The 18,717-nt window shown below is 39.5% G+C and overlaps 1 protein-coding gene across 11 annotated transcripts in view; it reads right to left on the reverse strand.

Moving 5' to 3' along the window:
* ZMYND11 (zinc finger MYND-type containing 11) overlaps window positions 1-18,717 on the reverse strand; it is a 173,058-nt gene that overhangs the window by 16,775 nt on the left and 137,566 nt on the right. For all 11 annotated transcript variants that reach the window (XM_066279220.1, XM_066279227.1, XM_066279219.1 and 8 more), the window contains 4 exons: window positions 17,650-17,857; window positions 16,634-16,702; window positions 5,467-5,739; window positions 4,960-5,145 (listed from right to left, as the gene is read on the reverse strand). In XM_066279220.1, coding sequence (XP_066135317.1) covers window positions 4,960-5,145; window positions 5,467-5,739; window positions 16,634-16,702; window positions 17,650-17,857 — 736 coding nt within the window. The remainder of the gene's footprint in view (window positions 1-4,959; window positions 5,146-5,466; window positions 5,740-16,633; window positions 16,703-17,649; window positions 17,858-18,717) is intronic.

The following is an 18,717-nucleotide window of genomic DNA, read 5'->3' on the forward strand; positions in this document are numbered from 1 at the left end:
TGTGTTTGAATCCTGGTCCTATGTTAATTAGTCATGCCAGTTTGGACCAAGTTTTTTAACTTCTATCTTAGTTTCCTCATCTTTAAATAATATTTTATGCAGTACTATCCTTTCTCCCAAGTATTCTATCACCATATTTATCATTCACTCACTTTACATCTCTCCTTTTTCTTTGGTTGGATGTATTTAAAAGATATGTCTTTCTATGTTTATCTCTTTTTACAAAAATTTACATTTTTTTGGTAGCTGACATAGCTACATACTTTGTCCTACAATATTGTAGTATTTCTTACAATAATGTAAGATCTAATTATAATACAACAGTAATTCTAAATATTTTACCAGTCTACTTGACATGATTAACAGAAGCAGCTTGGAAGGCTGAGTTCTAATTCTACCAACCATGTTTTTAGTCACTGTTTAATAAGCTAATAAGCCTTAAATTCCTCACTTAAAAAAATGAGTATAAATCAAAGCAGCATGGTAGTGGAGTAAAAACGAACATACAGATCAATGGAAGAGAAAAGAGAGCCTGGAAATAAACCCATACACATATGGTCAATTAATTTACTACAAAGAAGCCAAGAATATACAATGGGGAAAGGACAGTCTCTCATCAATAGTGTTAGGAAAACAGGACAGCCATATGCAAAAAAGTGAAACTGCCACTATCTTAACACCATCACAAAAATCAACTCCAAATGGATTCAAGACTTGAATATAAGACCTAAAACCATAAAATTCCTAGGTGGAAACAGGGGTAAACTCCTAGTCATCAGACCTGATGATTTTTTTTCTTTATAATCTAACACCAAAGCAAAGGAAACAAAAGCAAAAATAAACAAGTTGTGTGCATATTAAACAAAAAGCTTCTGTGAAGTAAACAAAAACGTACAATTGAATAAAATATCTGCAGATCACACATCTGATAAGGAGTTAACATACAAAATATATAAAAGCATACAACTCAACAGAAAAAATCCAAATAACCCAATTAAAAAACAAACAAAAAACTTTAAAAAACATTTCTTCAAAGATATACTGATGACTAACAGGTACATGAACACATGCTCCACATCTCTGAAAGGGAAATCTTGATGAAAACTACAATGAGATTATCACCTTACACCTGTTAGAATGGCTATTATAAAAAAGAGACAAGTGTTGGTGAGAATGTAGAGAAAAGGGAACTCTTGGTGACTGCCGAAGGTAACACAAATTAGTGCAGACACTATAGAAAACAATATGGAGGCTTCTCAAAAAATTAACAGAGCTACCAAATGAGCCCATAATCCCATTTCTGGGCATTTATCTAAAATAAAGAAACAGGGTATTGATAAGATATGCGGCCATGTTGGGTTGGCTAGTGGTAGAGCACTGGCCCAGTGTGTGGATGTCTTGGGTTTGATTCCTAGTCAGGGCACACAGGAGAACCGACCATCTCTTTCTATATCCCTCCCTCTCCTCTATTCCCCACCACAGCCATATCTTTTTTTTTCAATTTTTAATTTTAATTTTTTACTTATTCATTTTAGAGAGGAGAGGGAGGGAGGGGGAGAGAGAGAGGGGGGGGGAGAGAGAGAGAGAGAGAGGGGGAGAGAGAGAGAAAGAGAGAGAGAGAGGAGAGACAGAGAAGGGGGGGAGAAGCTGGAAGCATCAATTCCCATATGTGCCTTGACCAGGCAAGCCCAGGGTTTCGAACCGGCGACCTCAGCATTTCCAGGTCGACGCTTTATCCACTGTGCCACCACAGGTCAGGCTAAGATTTTTTTTATTTATTCATTTTAGAGAGGAGGGAGGGAGGGAGGGAGAGAGAGAAAGAAAGGGGGGAGGAGCAAGAAGCATCAAACTCCCATATATGCCTTGACCAGACATGTGCAGGGTTTTGAACCGGCAACCTCAGTGTTCCCAGGTTGACGCTTTATACACTGTGCCACCGAGGTCAGGCCACAGCCATATCTTGATTGGTTCCAGTGAGTTGGTTCTGTGGAACATCTACCTCAGGCACTAAAAACAGCTTGGCTGACGAGCAATAGCCCAAGATGAACAGAGCATCATTACACAGAGGGCTTGCCAGATGGATCCTAGTCAGGGCGCATGCAGGAGTCTGTCTATCTCCCTCCTCTCACTTAAAAAAAAAAAAGAAGAAAAGATATGTACCTCATGTTCAGTGCAGCATATTCACTATAGACAAAATATAGACACAACCAAAGTATCAACAGATGAATGAATAAAGATGCAAAACACACACACACAAACAATGTTGTATTATTCAGACAAAGAAAGAAGGAAAACCTGACCAGGGTAGTACACACAAGTATCTGTCAACAGATGAATGAATAAGGAAGATGCAACAAGCCCTGGCCGGTTGGCTCAGCGGTAGAGCGTCGGCCTAGCGTGCGGAGGACCTGGGTTCGATTCCCGGCCAGGGCACATAGGAGAAGCGCCCATTTGCTTCTCCACCCCTCCGCCGCGCCTTCCTCTCTGTCTCTCTCTTCCCCTCCCGCAGCCAAGGCTCCATTGGAGCAAAGATGGCCCGGGCGCTGGGGATGGCTCTGTGGCCTCTGCCCCAGGCGCTAGAGTGGCTCTGGTCGCAACATGGCGACGCCCAGGATGGGCAGAGCATCGCCCCCTGGGGGGCAGAGCACCGCCCCTGGTGGGCGTGCCGGGTGGATCCCGGTCGGGCGCATGCGGGAGTCTGTCTGACTGTCTCTCCCTGTTTCCAGCTTCAGAAAAATGCAAAAAAAAAAAAAAAAAAAAAAAAAAAAATGCAACACACACACACACACACAATGTTGTATTATTCAGACAAAGAAAGAAGGAAAACCTGACCAGGTGGTCACACAGTGGATAGAGCATCAGACTAGGACATAGAGGACACAGGTTCAAAATCCCGAGGTCACTGGCTTGAGTGTGGGATCATACACATGACCTCATGGTCAATAGCTTGAGGAAGGGCTTCCTCTGCTGGAGCCCACCCCTCCTTCTAGGCAAATATGAAAAAGCAATCAATGAAAAAATAAGGTGCCATAACAAGGACTTGATACTTTTCATCTCTCTCTCTGCCTGTCCCTCTTTCACAAAAAAAAAGGAAAGGAAAAAGGAAAAAAGAAGGGAGGGAGGGAGGGAGGGAGGGAGGGAGAGAGGGAGCGGAAGGAAAGAAAAGGAGGGAGGAAGGAAAAAAGAAGGAAATTCTGTCATTTGTGACAACATGGATGGACTTCCAAGAGTGTTATACTGAGTAACGAAAGACAGACAGATGCTACATGGTATCACTATATGTGGAATCAAATAGGTATAATGGTAACAACTCCAGCTATTTCACAAATGGAAGTGCTATAAAAAGCAGTATTGTAATTCTTTATTACAGCTTCCTCTTCCCGTTTCCTTGATTGTTTAGTAAACTTACAGGGATTCTCTTTCTTAACTAGTATCTACTTTCTGGCTCTCTTGTCTTTGCATGAAGGCAGAATAACATGTAGATATGCTGATAGGGTACGGTGCTTGTTTTATATTGAGCATACTTTAATTTCCATCTAGTGTTATTTGTTTCATTATTCATCTGTTTTTCCTACCAACCTATTTTCATAGATTCTTCTATACTATAGGCTAAATTTCCCTTTTCCTTCTTGCCCAATCTTTAAACAATTTTTATGTTTACTTCTGTCATGGAAGATTAACTTTATATACATTTAAAGACTCTTGAGAACATAGTCTGGATCAAATGAAGAATCACTAAACTTCCCACAGTAATTCATTAAAATAAAAACCAAGTTATGAGCTTTTGGGAGTAAAACATTTTCCCCTAATAATTGCCTAAGATTTGTGGAGACTATGTGTTCAGAAGCTTCTAACCTAGGTGAGAGAGCAGCATCATTAACAGGACACAATAAAAAAATGAACTACAGCCTGACCAGGCAGTAGCATAGTGGATAGAGTGTTGTCCTGGGACACTGAGGACCCAGGTTCAAAACCCAAGGTCGCAGGCTTACGTGTGGGCTCACCCAGCTTGAGTGTGGGGTCGCTGCCTTGAGCCCAACGATCGCTGGCTTGAAGCCCAAGGTCACTGGCTTGAGCAAGGGGTCACTAGCTTGGCTAGAACCCCCACGAGTAAGGCCCATATGAGGAAGCAATCAATGAACAACAAAGCCGGTGCCACAACTATGAGTTGATGCTTCTCATCTCTCTCCTTTTCTGTCTCTCTCTTGCTAAAACAACAACCACAACAACAAAAACCCTACTTCTTAGATTCTAACTAGAGTTAGAGACCAGTGAGGTATTACTATTATAAAGCTAAAGCAATCAATTTTAATAGAAATCTAGTGTATAAATGTTAAGTGCAGTAAATTGTGAAAATTCTTAATTTGCTATTGTGATATTTACATTTATAATTTCACAGTTCAGATATTTCCTATCAGGAGCTACCAGGCAAAAGTTGGGGCCAGCCAATTTATCCAAATAAAATAATTGCATACATGGAGAAGTTATATAAATCAATTATACTAAATACATTATATACTAAAGTATCATAATTTTAATTTAGCAAAATAATCTTAAGCAATACTCAGGACTGTGGGATCTGGAGTTCAGGGATTATAGGATTTTTTTTAGTAACATTTTAAAAATTAAAGATGACACTTTCACATTTGATCTTATTTCACAGATATTTGCATATGTCAATATATCTTTCTGAATTGACTTATCGTACCTGTGGTACATTTTCTTTCTTTCTTTTTTTTTTTTTAATTCATTTTAGAGAGGAGAGGGAGAGACAGAGAGAGAAGGGAGGGAGGAGCTGGAAGCATCAACTCCCATATGTGCCTTGACCAGGCAAGCCCAGGGTTTCGAACCGGCGACCTCAGCATTTCCAGGTCGACACTTTATCAACTACGCCACCACAGGTCAGGCACCTGTGGTACATTTTTAATAATCAAATTCTAAAAAAATACTGATATTTACCCACTGCTTCTTCTTGGTCTGAGAAATCAGTTGTTTGTGCTGTGTTGCTAGCTTCTTGATTTCTTCCACAAACTCTTCTTTACACTTTTCCTTTACTTGTTTACATTTTCTGTCCATCTCACCCTGCATATTGGCAACTGCTTTACTTACAGCTTGTCTTTTTTCTTCTTCCATTTCAGAACGCAGCTGAAATGAATAACAAGTTAACCCACACTATGTCAGCTCACAATTTACAAAGACCTTACTTAATACATAGTTTCTACTGAAACAATGTACCTCTTCCCTTTATTTCACTAAGAGCTGTGAATCTTTAGGTGAGAAAAGTAGTATTGACTGAAATGTAAAAGATGCTTTATAACATTCCTAGGTTTAGTGTATTTCCAGTCTTAACAAGCAGCTAACTTGGTTTATGAGAGAGTGAAAGAAGCAAAACCACTACATCAAAGGACTCAGTCACTGTGTCCAGTGGTAAGAGAGCAACACGGGCTTGGGTATAGGGTTTATTACCTTTTCTAGGGCTTCCCTTACAAGTCTTTCAGTTTCTCGCTTGTGATCAGACTTCATTCGGTCTTTAAAGTCATTAAAAATTTTGGTGTATTTGTCGTGGCACATGCTTTGACACACTCCATCACTGGTGGTCTGGGTGCTTCGATGCAGCATTCTTGGTGAAGAGGCACTTAACTTCTTGGTCTGAGTTGACACTGAAACTTTTTCGATTGGCTGAGGCATTGTGGGGATTTCCTGGCTGGAACTGACTGCTTCAGTTTCAGGTTCTGGTTCCTGAAGGGTAAGGAAAGTGCTTCAATGTAAAACAAAATCATTAACTCACTATTTCAAGAATAAGCTCTATCAGGATAAAAGAGAGCTATACATACATAAATAGCCACATAAGAAATTGTTAAAAAACAACATGTAATTAAGATGGGAAATTCAATTAGGTATATTTTACCACAATTAAAAACAAAATTAAGGAGAAGACAAGATGGCGCTGGAGTAGGCGGATGTACCAACTCCCACCTCCCAGAACCAAAGTGGATTAAAAACTAATTTTAAGAACTATTAACTGGAAAAACCAACTTTGGACTAAACTAAGAGGACTCTTCAACCAAGGAACACTGAAGAAGTCACACCAAGACTGGTACTAAAAACAAAAACACGGAGAGGGCTGCCCAGCTCCCTGGAGCGACCGGCAGCCGTGAGAGACTTGCATGGTGGGAAGTGAGTTTAGCAGAGAGGGGAGGGTCCTGAGCCCCAGGAACAAAGCCCCAGCCTGCAGCGCCAGAGCCTAGAAGAGGCGTATGGACAGTATTTAGCTGGAAACAAGACAGGATACTGTTTGTGAGAAAGAGTCTGATTTCTCAGACCCAGGATTCTTCTTAAAGGGACCTCGCAGAACACCTCTCTCACAACCACTCACCGGGGCTCCGGGGGACGGGAAGAGAGGAGAGGACCGGAGTAGCAGAAAGACAGTAGTGAGTCTTAGGGTCTGAGCTGCAGAGCCCGCACCCACACTGCTGAGGGCTCGCCGAAGGGCAGGCGGCGGCGGGACGCAGAAGCGTGGTTCTGTCAGCAAGGGCGGAAGCCGGGTGGCCACGACTGGGCCCACGTGTGAGCTCAGTCTTGCCCGGCTGGAGAGGAGGGGGCATGCAAAAGTGGTCAAGACCAGCTGCTGGAAGCCTGTAATCCAGCCTGTGGGAGAATGGCGAGAACCCTGGGACGGATGGAGACAGGCCCTTGACCAAGGGCGCAGGAGCACAGCCTTGCCCCGCACGGGAACCGAGGCTTGTGGCCTGACCTGGGAGCTGGCTCCTCCTGCGGGGGTGGAGCCAAAGCCCAGAACAGGCAGAGACCTGCTACTGAGCGTGGGCACGCAGTCCAACCCAGACTGTGGAGCCAAGATTTACAGCCCATCCACGAGTGGACTCCTCCTGCAAGGGCGAGGTGGAAACCCGGAAACAGGCGGAGACCCGCAACTGAGCAAAGGTGCTTGCGACTGTCCTCAGGGCCGAGCAAAGGCCAAGGCCACCAAGGCTTATATACCCGAACATGTGATCACAGCCACCTGGTGAAGGAAAGGCAGAAACCACAGCAACAGCCCCAGTGGGAAGGCACCGGCAACACCCACACCCAAAAGCCCTAGGCAGCAACAGCAGAGGGGGTGGCGGGCCTGCAGACAGACCACACCTAGGGAACAGCACTGGCCAAGACCTTCGTTTACACAGAGAAAATGAGAAGGCAGAGAAATGCAACACAAATGAGTCAAGAGAAATCCCCATAAAACGACCTGCATGAATGAGATATAACCAAATTACCAGATGCAGAGTTTAAAATAACAATTATTAGGGTGCTCAAAGATATTAGAATAGATGGTTATCACAAACACCTAAATAAAGAGATAGCAGATATAAAAACGGACACTGAAATAATAAAAAAGAATCAGTCAGAAATGACAAATACAATATCAGAAATGAAGAACACGATGGAAGGAATTAAAAGCAGGATGGATGAAGCTGAGAATTGAATTAGAGGACACGATAAATAAAAGCACAGAAGCAGAGTAGAAAAAAGAAAAGAGACTCAAAAAGTCTGAGGAAACTCTAAGAGAGCTCTGTGACAACATGAAGAGAAATAACATCCGCATCATAGGGGTTCCTGAAGAAGAAGAGAAAGAACAAGGGATAAAGACTTTGTTCAAGCATATCATAGCTGAAAACTTCCCTCAATTAAGGCAGGAAAACATCTCACATGTTCAGGAAGCACAGAGGACTCCACTAAAGAGAAACCCAAAGAAATCAACACCAACACACATCATAATTAAAATACCAAAGCTAAGTGATAAAGAGAAAATATTAAAAGCTGCTAGAGACAAAAAGACTATCACCTACAAAAGAGCCCCCATAAGGATGACATCCGACTTCTCAACAGAAACACTTGAGGCCAGAAGGGAATGGCAAGAAATATTCAAAGTAATGCAGAACAAGAGCCTACAACCAAGACTACTTTATCCAGCAAGGCTATCGTTTAAAATTGAAGGAGAAATAAAAAGCTTTCCAGACAAAAAAAAAAAAAACTCAAGGAATTCATTACAACCAAACCAAGGCTGTAAGAAATGATAAGGGGCCTGTTGTAAACAGATCAAAGGAGAAAAAGAATAGAGCAAAAGAGGAATACAATTTTAAAGAATAAAATGGCAATAAAATATTACATATCAATAATAACCTTAAATGTAAATGGATTAAATGATCCAATCAAAAGACATAGGGTAGCTGCGTGGATAAGAAAACAGGACCCATACATATGCTGTCTACAAGAGACACACCTTAAAAAAAAAAGATGCACAGAGACTTAAGATAAATGGATGGAAACAAATATTTCATGCAAATGGAAATGAAAAAACAGCTGGGGTAGCAATAATTATATCAGACAAAATGGACTTTAAAACAAAGACTATAGTAAAAGATAAAGAAGGCCACTACATAATGATAAAGGGAGCAATCCAACAGGAAGATATAACCATTATAAATATCTATGCACCTAATATAGGAGCACCTAAATATATAAAGCAGACTTTGATGGATTTAAAGGGAGAGATCAACAGCAATACTATAATAGTAGGGGATTTCAATACCCTACTAACATCACTAGATAGATCCTCAAGAAAGAAAATTAAAGAAACAGCAGACTTAAAGGACAAACTACTAGATCAACTCGATTTAATAGATATCTTCAGAACCTTTCACCCTAAAGCAGAATATACATTCTTTTCAAATGCTCATGGTACATTCTCTAGAATAGACCACATGTTAGGGCACAAAAGCAGTCTCAACAAATTTAAGAAGATTGAAATCATATCGAGCACTTTCTCTGATCACAATGGCATTAAACTAGAAATCAACACAACAGAAAAACTGAAAAATACTCAAACACTTGGAAACGAAATAGCATCCTTATTAAATAACGAATGGGTAAACAATGAGATCAAAGAAGAAATTAAAAAATTCCTAGAAACAAACGATAATGAACATACATCAACTCAAAATTTATAGGACACAGCAAAAGCAGTCTTGAGAGGGAAGTTCATAGCATAACAGGCATACCTCAAGGAGCTAGAAAAAGCTCAAATAAAAAACTTGACCCTACATCTAAAAGAACTAGAAAAAGAACAGCAAGTAAAACCCAGAGGAAGTAGAATGAAGGAAATAATAAAGATCAGAGCAGAAATAAATGACATAGAGGCTAAAGAACAATACAGAGGATCAATGAAACCAGGAGCTGGTTCTTTGTAAAGGTAAACAAGATTGATGAACCTTTAACCAGACTCACCAAGAAAAAAAGAGAGAGGACTCAAATAAATAAAAATAGAAACGAGAGTGGAGAAATAACAACTGACACAACAGAAATACAAAATATTGTAAGAAAATACTATGAAGAACTGTACGCCAAAAAACTAGACAACCTAGATCAGTGTTTCCCAACCTTTTTTGTGCCATGCCCCACCTCAACCTTTCTAAAATTTTTATGTCCCCCCCTATGTAACATACATAATTTTTAACATTAAAAAATTGACTTGTTCACTTAATAAACAAATGATAGGTTCTAGGAAGAAATCACTATGAAATTGTTAACAAAACACAGTAAGTAAAATTTCAAAACATATAATGAAAAACAGAAATTTAAATTCCAAATAATTTTAATACAGATTTTTCTATATTAATTTATTATTTTAATTTAGTGTGATCCTTGTGCTTGATGCTTACTGCACAGAGATTTTATATTAGGTTCCAATTTGGTTAGCTTTAGTCTCAAGTCTCCACGTTGTGTTATATCCAGCCGATTTCTTTTTTTTACCAGTAAATCATTTACAGCACTAAATCTACATTCAGCTAGAAATGAAGATGGAAATGGTAGCAACAGTTTTCTTGCACATTTGGTTGAATTTGGGTATTTGATTTGTTTCCTCACAAAGCCATGCCATCGCTCCTTTGATATTAAATAAAGCTTTAACTGACTTATCATTTTGCAATTCTGCGAGTTCTTCTTGATACTGTATATTTGATATATCAGACAAATCCACTAACATTGGCTGCACCATCCATGTTGGGAAATTAATTTGTTTTAAATCAGAGAATCTTTCTTTTAAATCAGCCAATAGAATATTCAAATGATTGACAATAACAAGCAAAGTGGTATCAGTTACTTCACATTTTTGGAGCCAATGAAACTGTTTAAAGTTTTTGTTGTTAATATGTTTCTGACATAACTCAATATTGGTAATGAAACCAAATATCTTTGCTTTTGCATCGACAAGAGTTTTATTTGTTCCTTGAAGCTGCTTATTTAATATATTTAGTTTTTCAAAGATATCGGCTAAATAACTCACAAATGCTTTACCATCTATTGTTAACAGATACTTCATTTCAGGTTTGTCGCTTAAAAAATCACTAAGAGTATCAAACAGTTCCACAAATCTTTTTTTTTTTTTTTAATTTTTATTTATTCATTTTAGAGAGGAGAGAGAGAGAGACAGAGAGAGAGGAGAGAGAGACAGGGGGGAGGAGCTGGAAGCATCAACTCCCATATGTGCCTTGACCAGGCAAGCCCAGGGTTTCGAACCGGCGACCTCAGCATTTCCAGGTCGACGCTTTATCCACTGCGCCACCACAGGTCAGGCAGTTCCACAAATCTTTTCAAACAGTTTCCTTTAGATAGCCATCTTACTTCAGTATGAACTAAAAGTCTCACATGGTCTTCATTTTGTTCTCCACAAAATAGCTTGAAAAGACTCTCACATTTGGCACTAGCTTTAATAGCATTAACACACTTTATTACTGTATGTAATACTTCATTCAGAACAGGCGAGATGTTTTTAGCTACCAAGTTTTCCCTATGAATAACACAATGCACAAGAATCATTTCTGGATTCGCATCTTTCATCAATTTTAAGCAGCCATTTTTCTTGCCCATCATATTGGGACACCATCTGCAGCACAAGATGTTATATTTTTCATTGGTATATCATTGACATCTAAGTAGGTTTTCAGCTTATTATATATATCTTTGGAGGTAGTGGTGCTTTCTAATCTTTTAAAGAACAACATTTCTTCAGCAAAATGTCCTTTATCAATATATCTTACGTAAGTTATCAATACTGCCTCACTGCCTCTCAAAGTTGATTCATCCATTTGCAAGGAGAATTTTCTTGTTTTCAGCTTTTCAATAAGTTGTTTTTCAATATCCTCACTCATTTCGTCTTTTCTTCTGCTAACAGTATTGTCACTGAATGGCATAGCTTTTACATCTTTGTCATCTTTTTCAAGAACCGTTTTAAGAAATGCTGATATTGACGGTTTTATTAAATTCTCTCTCCTATAGTGTGATTTTCTCCAGTTTTAGCGATGAATAAAGAAATTTGATAACTAGCCTCAAGAACACGATTATTAGTTGAAGTATGCGCAGTAAATAGAGACTTTAATGTTGTTCTTTTTTCAAATTTTTTCTTTAAAGTTTTAAAGTAACTCAAATCTGAATTAATATGAGCACTATGTTTCGCCTTCAAATGCGCCTCAAGACGACCTCGTTTCATTGATTTGTTGGTCAAGCATTGCTGGCATAAAAGAAAAAGGAATCCGCTCATTGTGAACAGCGAGTATGAACCCAAATTTTAAATATCCCTCCAAATATTGACGAGTGTTTTTCTTGCTTGCACCACTCATTTTACTATGAGCTATAATAAAAATAAGATCAATTAAAAACTAATATTGGCCCTGGCTGGTTTGCTCAGTGGTAGAGCGTCGGCCTGGCGTGCGGGGGGCCCGGGTTCGATTCCCGGCCAGGGCACCTAAGAGAAGCGCGCATTTGCTTCTCCACCCCCACCCCCTCCTTCCTCTCTGTCTCTCTCTTCCCCTCCTGCAGCCAAGACTCCATTGGAGCAAAGATGGCCCGGGCACTGGGGATGGCTCCTTGGCCTCTGCCCCAGGTGCTAGAGTGGCTCTGGTAGCGACAGAGCGACGCCCCAGAGGGGCAGAGCATCGCCCCCTGGTGGGCAGAGCGTCGCCCCCTGGTGGGCGTGCCGGGTGGATCCCGGTCAGGCGCATGCGGGAGTCTGTCTGATTGTCTCTCCTCGTTTCCAGCTTCAGAAAAATACAAAAAAAAAAAAAAACCAAAAAACTAATATTAAAATATGTGTTAAAATATATTCAATGTGACATAGAGTAAACGTATACTAAAAATTCATATTTATTTAAATGTATATAACACATTTACTACACTACCACCACAAATCAAAAGGTTTTCCTTTTGACAAAATTTTCCACTTGACAAAATTTTCTGGTAAGATATGCTTCTAAAAGTAAAATTGTCGTGCATGCACTATTATAGCCCCAATAATATTTATAAAATATTATTGCTTTCTAGCCCCGATGCAAGAAGTACTTAATAAAGAGTTTAATATTGATAAAAATAAAATCAAATACCAATTATATCTATACAATATATATATATGTATATTTATTAAATCAACGAGCTTTGACAACAGTTTTGACTGACACTTACTTCAAATTAACACCAACTGAATGATGTGAAACACTACAGAAGTTGCAATGGGCCAATTAGGTGAGAATAACTGCATTGTTTAGCGAGTTTTTAAAACATCCGGGGTTCCCCGCAGCAGATTGCACGCTCTGCAGTGAACCCACGACGAAGTTTATTTGACGACGCCAATCACCCAGTTGATATTTTGGTCTCATCAAACGAAATTATACTTAATAATTATTTACCGCAATTATTTAGGAATTGCATTTTTTGTTAAATTTGGCACCGATATCTAGCATTGCATTTAAATGGCCCAGGGCGAAAGAGTTAAAGTCGTGTCGAGTCCATTTTCAAATTGCCCCCCTTACCTATTGAATTGCCCCCCTGTGGGGCGTGGGCCCCACGTTGGGAAAAACCGACCTAGATGAAATGGACATATTCCTTGAAACATTTAATCTTCCAAAAATTAATCTGGAAGAATCAAAAAACCTAAACAAACCAATTACAACAAATGAGATTGAAACAGTTATCAAAAAATTCCCAAAGGCCCTGGCCAGTTGGCTCAGCGGTAGAGCGTCAGCCTGGCGTGCGGGGCACCCAGGTTCGATTCCCAGCCAGGGCACATAGGAGAAGCGCCCATTTGCTTCTCCACCCACCCCTCCTTCTTCTCTGTCTCTCTCTTCCCCTCCCGCAGCCAAGGCTCCATTGGAGCAAAGATGGCCCGGGCGCTGGGGATGGCTCCTTGGCCTCTGCCCCAGGCGCTAGAGTGGCTCTGGTAGCGGCAGAGCGACACCCCGGCGAGGCAGAGCATTGCCCCCTGGTGGGCAGAGCATCGCCCCTGGTGGGCGTGCCGGGTGGATCCCAGTCAGGCGCATGCGGGAGTCTGTCTGACTGTCTCTCCCCGTTTCCAGCTTCGGAAAAATACAAACAAACAAACAAACAAACAAAACAAAAAAACTCCCAAAAAAGAAAAGTCCTGGGCCTGATGGCTTCACAAGTGAATTCTACCAAATATTCAAAGAAGAACTACTATCCTTCTCAAGCTATTTCAAAAAATTCAAGAGGAAGGAAGACTTCCAAGCTCCTTTTATGAGGTGAGCATAATTCTGATTCCAAAACCAGGCAAAGATAACACAAAGAAAGAAAAGTATAGGCCAATATCCCTGATGAATTTAGATGCTAAAATCCTCAACAAAATATTAGCAAACCGGATCCAGCAATATATGAAAAAAATCATACAGCATGATCAAGTGAGATTTATTCTGGGGAGGCAAGGCTGGTACAATATTCGCAAATCAATCAATGTGATTCACCACATAAATAAAAGGAAGGAGAAAAACCACATGATAATTTCAACAGATGCAGAAAAAGCATTTGATAAAATCCAGCACCCATTCATGATCAAAACTCTCAGCAAAGTGGGAATACAGGGAACATACCTCAACATGATAAAAGCCATTTATGTCAAACCCACAGCCAACATCATACTCAATGGGCAAAAATTAAAAGCAATCCCCTTAAAATCAGAAACAAGGCAGGGGTGCCCCCTTTCAACACTCTTATTCAACATAGTTCTGGAAGTCCTAGCCACAGCAATCAGACAAGAAAAAGAAATAAAAGGCATCCAAATTGGAAAAGAAGAAGTAAAACTATCATTATTTGAGGATGATATGATATTGTACATAGAAAACCCTAAGGGCGCAGTCAAAAAACTACTAGACTTGATAAATGAATTCAGCAAGGTGGTAGGATATAAAAATCAATAGTCAGAAATCAGAGGCATTTTTATACACTAACAATGAACTGTCAGAAAGAGAAATTTAGGAATCAATCCCCTTTACCACTGCAACCAACAGAAAATTATAAAACATTGATAAAAGAAATCAGGGAAGATACAAACAAGTGGAAGCATATACCGTGCTCATGGTTAGGAAGAATAAACAATGTCAATATTACCCAAAGCAATTTATAAATTCAATGCAATACCAATTAAAATACCAATAACTTATTTCAAAGATATAGAACACATATTCCAAAAATTTGTATAGAACCAAAAGAGAACACGAATAACCTCAGCAATCTTGAAAAGGAAGAATAAAGCGGGAGGTATCACACTTCCGGAGATCAAGTTATATTACAAGACCATTGTACTCAAAACAGCCTGGTATTGGCATAAGAACAGGCATTTAGATCAATGGAACAGAACTGAGAACCCAGAAATAAACCTACAGCTCTATGAACAACTGATATTTGACAAAGGAGGTAAGAGCATACATTGAAGTAAAGACAGCCTCTTCAACAAATGGTGTTGGGAAAATTGGACAGCTACCTGCAAGAAAATGAAACTAGACCACCAACTTACAGCATTTACAAAAATCAAAATGGATAAAAGACTTAAATGTAAGCTGTGAAACCATAAGCATCTTAGAAGAAAACATAGGCAGTAAGCTCTCTGACATTTCTCGCAGCAATGTATTTGCTGATTTGTCTCCACAGGCAAGTGAAATAAAAGACAGGATAAACAAATGGGACTATATCAAACTAAAAAGCTTCTGCACAGCTAAAGACAATAAGAACAGAATAAAAAGACAAACTACACAATGGGAGAATATATTTGACAATATGTCTGATAAGGGGTTAATAAAGAACTTGTAAAACTTAATACCAGGAAGACAAACATCCAATCCAAAAGTGGGCAAAAGAAATAAATAGACACTTCTCCAAAGAGGACATACAGATGGCCAATAGGCATATAAAAAAATGCTCAACATCACTAATCATTAGAGAAATGCAAATTAAAACCACAATGAGATATCACCTCACACCAGTCAGAATGGCGCTCATCAACAAAACAACACAGAACAAGTGCTGGCGAGGATGTGGAGAAAAGGGAACCCTCCTGCACTGCTGGTGGGAATGCAGACTGGTGCAGCCACTGTGGAAAACAGTATGGAGATTCCTCAAGAAATTAAAAATTGAACTGCCTTTTGACCCAGCTATCCCACTGTTAGGAATATACTCCAAGAACAACATAGCACTGCATGAAAAGAAGAAATGCACCCCCATGTTTATGGCAGCATTGTTCACAATAGCGAAGATCTGGAAACAGCTCAAGTGTCCGTCAGAGGACGAGTGGATTAAAAAGCTTTGGTACATATATACTGTGGAATACTACTCAGCCATAAGAAATGATGACATCAGATCATTTACAACAACATGGATAAACCTTGATAACATTATATTGAGCGAAATAAGTAAATCAGAAAAAACTAAGAACTATATGATTCCATACATAGGTGGGACATAAAAATAAGACTAAGAGACATGGACAAGAGTGGGGGTTACGGGGTGGGGGGAAGGAGAGGGGTGGGGTGGGGGAGGGGAGAGGCACAAAGAAAACCAGTTAGAAAGTGACGGAAGACAATTGGACTTTGTGTGATGGGAATGCAGCATAATCAAATGGCAAAATAACCTAGAGCTGTTTTCTCTGAACATATGTACCCTGATTTATCAGTCACTCCATTAAAATTAATAAAAAAAAACAAAATTAAAAATTGAAAAAATAAATACCACCATACAATTGAGTTCAGTAATTCTAAACCGTAACCTCATCTATAATTTCATTACATATTATTTTTTTTTGCTTTTAAGACTAAACAAAAAATTTTATGATAGAAAATCATTATCAATTTATAGGCACTTTTTTTGGATTTGATTCATTAACTCATTTCCTAAAATCCTAAACCATTTTTCATTGAATATATGTTTGGACTTTCCAGATTTACGCCTGGTTTTACAACTTTTACAAAAGGCTGAGCTTACCATACTTTTCTTCAGTTTTAAATTGTTGGCCTAACTGATGTGCTAGATAAATACTTTATGTTTAATAATGCTATGAGAACATACCAAAGTTCTAGGAAACTCTGCAAAGTGCACTCCCACTTCATTAGTGGCTGCCTAACTGAGGCAGAGACATGACACTTAATGACAGAAAGGTCAGAGGACTGGGTTCACACTTGTTTGGTATTATCTGACTGACAGAAATGCATTTCACAAGTGCACATCATGAACAACTGTCTTGACCATAACTTTGAAAACATTTCCTATGTCAAGCCACATAGAAAATGTAAGATGCACAACTTACTTCCTTTTTGGGTTCCACACTTTGATTACGTCGCCCTTTCTTTGCTCTTGGTTCTTGAGTGACCTTTAGCTGTGGGTGCCATAAAAGTAACAGCATATTACTACAGATAATATGAAACACTTCTCTGCTGAAAATATAGTCGTCCCTAACCATACTACAGTTCACTTTTCGCAGTATCACTGATTTTTAAATTGTATGTATCTAATTTTGTATCATGAATTTTTCATTATATGGCGGGATTTTGCAGTATATAGGTATTTTTATATATTATTTTAATTATTTTTGTGGTAAAATAAGCAAAATAAGTGTGGGAAAGGTTAATAGTGTGGGGAAAGGTTTATGAACGTGTGGAGAGGATTTATAAAACCTTAAAAATATATAAATAATAAATATAAGGTTGCTACATCATGGATTTTCTGGAACCTAACCCCCGCAATAGATGAGGGACCACTGTACTAACCATGGACCCACAGGTATGAAGTTACTTGCTCTGTTCTGAAGTTACCACTTTCTCATTAGTACTCTGATGTGCATGGCTTGAAAGAACAAATGGGCCTTTGGAAGAGGAGCAGCACATTTATTGTATCCCCATATATAAGACACACCTTAATTTTGGGGCCCAAAATCTGAAAATAGAAATGTATTACATAAAGCTATGGAACTCAAGTTTTATTCATCTACAACAATGAGTACAAAAATAAGTGCAAAATGCAAGCAGAAAAACTACAACCACTGTATAAGGCACACCCAGTTTTTAGACCCCAAATTTTTCAAAAAAGGGTACATCTACTACATGGGTAAATATAGCACTCTCTTCAAACTGGCAGGGTCAGATCAGGGTTGTGGGTAGCTTAGCTACTTGAATTGAGTTCAGTTTCTTTTGCAGAGCACTTTACAAATGTTTACATGAAAGGAAGGAATAATGTTAGAATCTTCTCTTTATAGTGAGGAGTGTGCACTAACAATGTTCACATTTAAAATAACTGATGGGTAGTTTCTATGGGGACACCACTCACCTGCTCATTGCTGGTAGAGGAGATACTGGATTCTGCCTCCTCCTCCCCACGGTCCTCATTCTTAGACTTCCAAAATCTTCCCTCACGAAGGAAACGCTGATGCAGTTCCAGCTCATCACAAGCCTTTTTCCAACCCATACTGCGCTTAACATGCAGCCGATGGACATTGACTGTGATATCCTGTATGTTTTCAGAAGGAATCCAAGCCCTAGCAACATTTAAAGGTATTGTTAGAAATCTCCAAATTGGTGGTGGACTCTACTCACTGTAAAGTATGATTTGTGGAATTCCAATTTACTGAGGCTCTTAGTGATGGCTTGAAAAAAAAGAAACTCTTACCAAGTAGAAAACAGGCGAGGTAACTTCTGTTGTTTTTAGTCATTAAAGCAAAGTTCTCAGAATTGAAGTGATTCAAATATCTCAGAACTGTTCACTGTTTTCTTTCTATTTTTTTTATTTTATTTTATAGGAGATATTTATTTGAGAGCAGGAGAGAAATAAGAACACCTGTTCCTGTATGTGCCCTGACCAGGATTGAACTGGCAACCTGAACTGTCCTTCAGGACGATGCTCCAACCAACCGAGCTATCTGGCCAGGGCTATCCACTGTTTTCTTTAACCAGCTTAAGCTTATCATGGCTTATACAACCATTCTGTATGAGTCCTTTCCAAATGTTATCTCTTGTTGATCTAAATACTATAAATTACTCAAAATGTAGCTATTCAGAGATTAGAACGACAAGAATTGGCCCTGGCCAGCTGGCTCAGTGGTAGAGCGTTGGCCTAGTGTATGGATATCTCGGGTTTGATTCTCAGGGCACACAGGAGAAGCGATCATCTGCTCCTCCACCCCTATCCTGTTCCCTTCTCTTTCTTTCTCTTCCCCTCCACAGCCATGGCATGGTTGGAGCAAGTTGGCCCCGGGCACTTAAATGATGGCTCCATGGCCTCATCTCAGGCACTAAAATAGCTCAGCTGCCCAGATGGGAAGAGCACCCCCCATAGGGTGGCACATGTGGGAGTCTGTCTTTCTGCCTCCCTGCTCCTCACTTAAAAAACAAAATTAGA

Source organism: Saccopteryx bilineata, chromosome 5 (genome assembly GCF_036850765.1).
Source record: "Saccopteryx bilineata isolate mSacBil1 chromosome 5, mSacBil1_pri_phased_curated, whole genome shotgun sequence".
NCBI lineage: Eukaryota > Metazoa > Chordata > Mammalia > Chiroptera > Emballonuridae > Saccopteryx > Saccopteryx bilineata.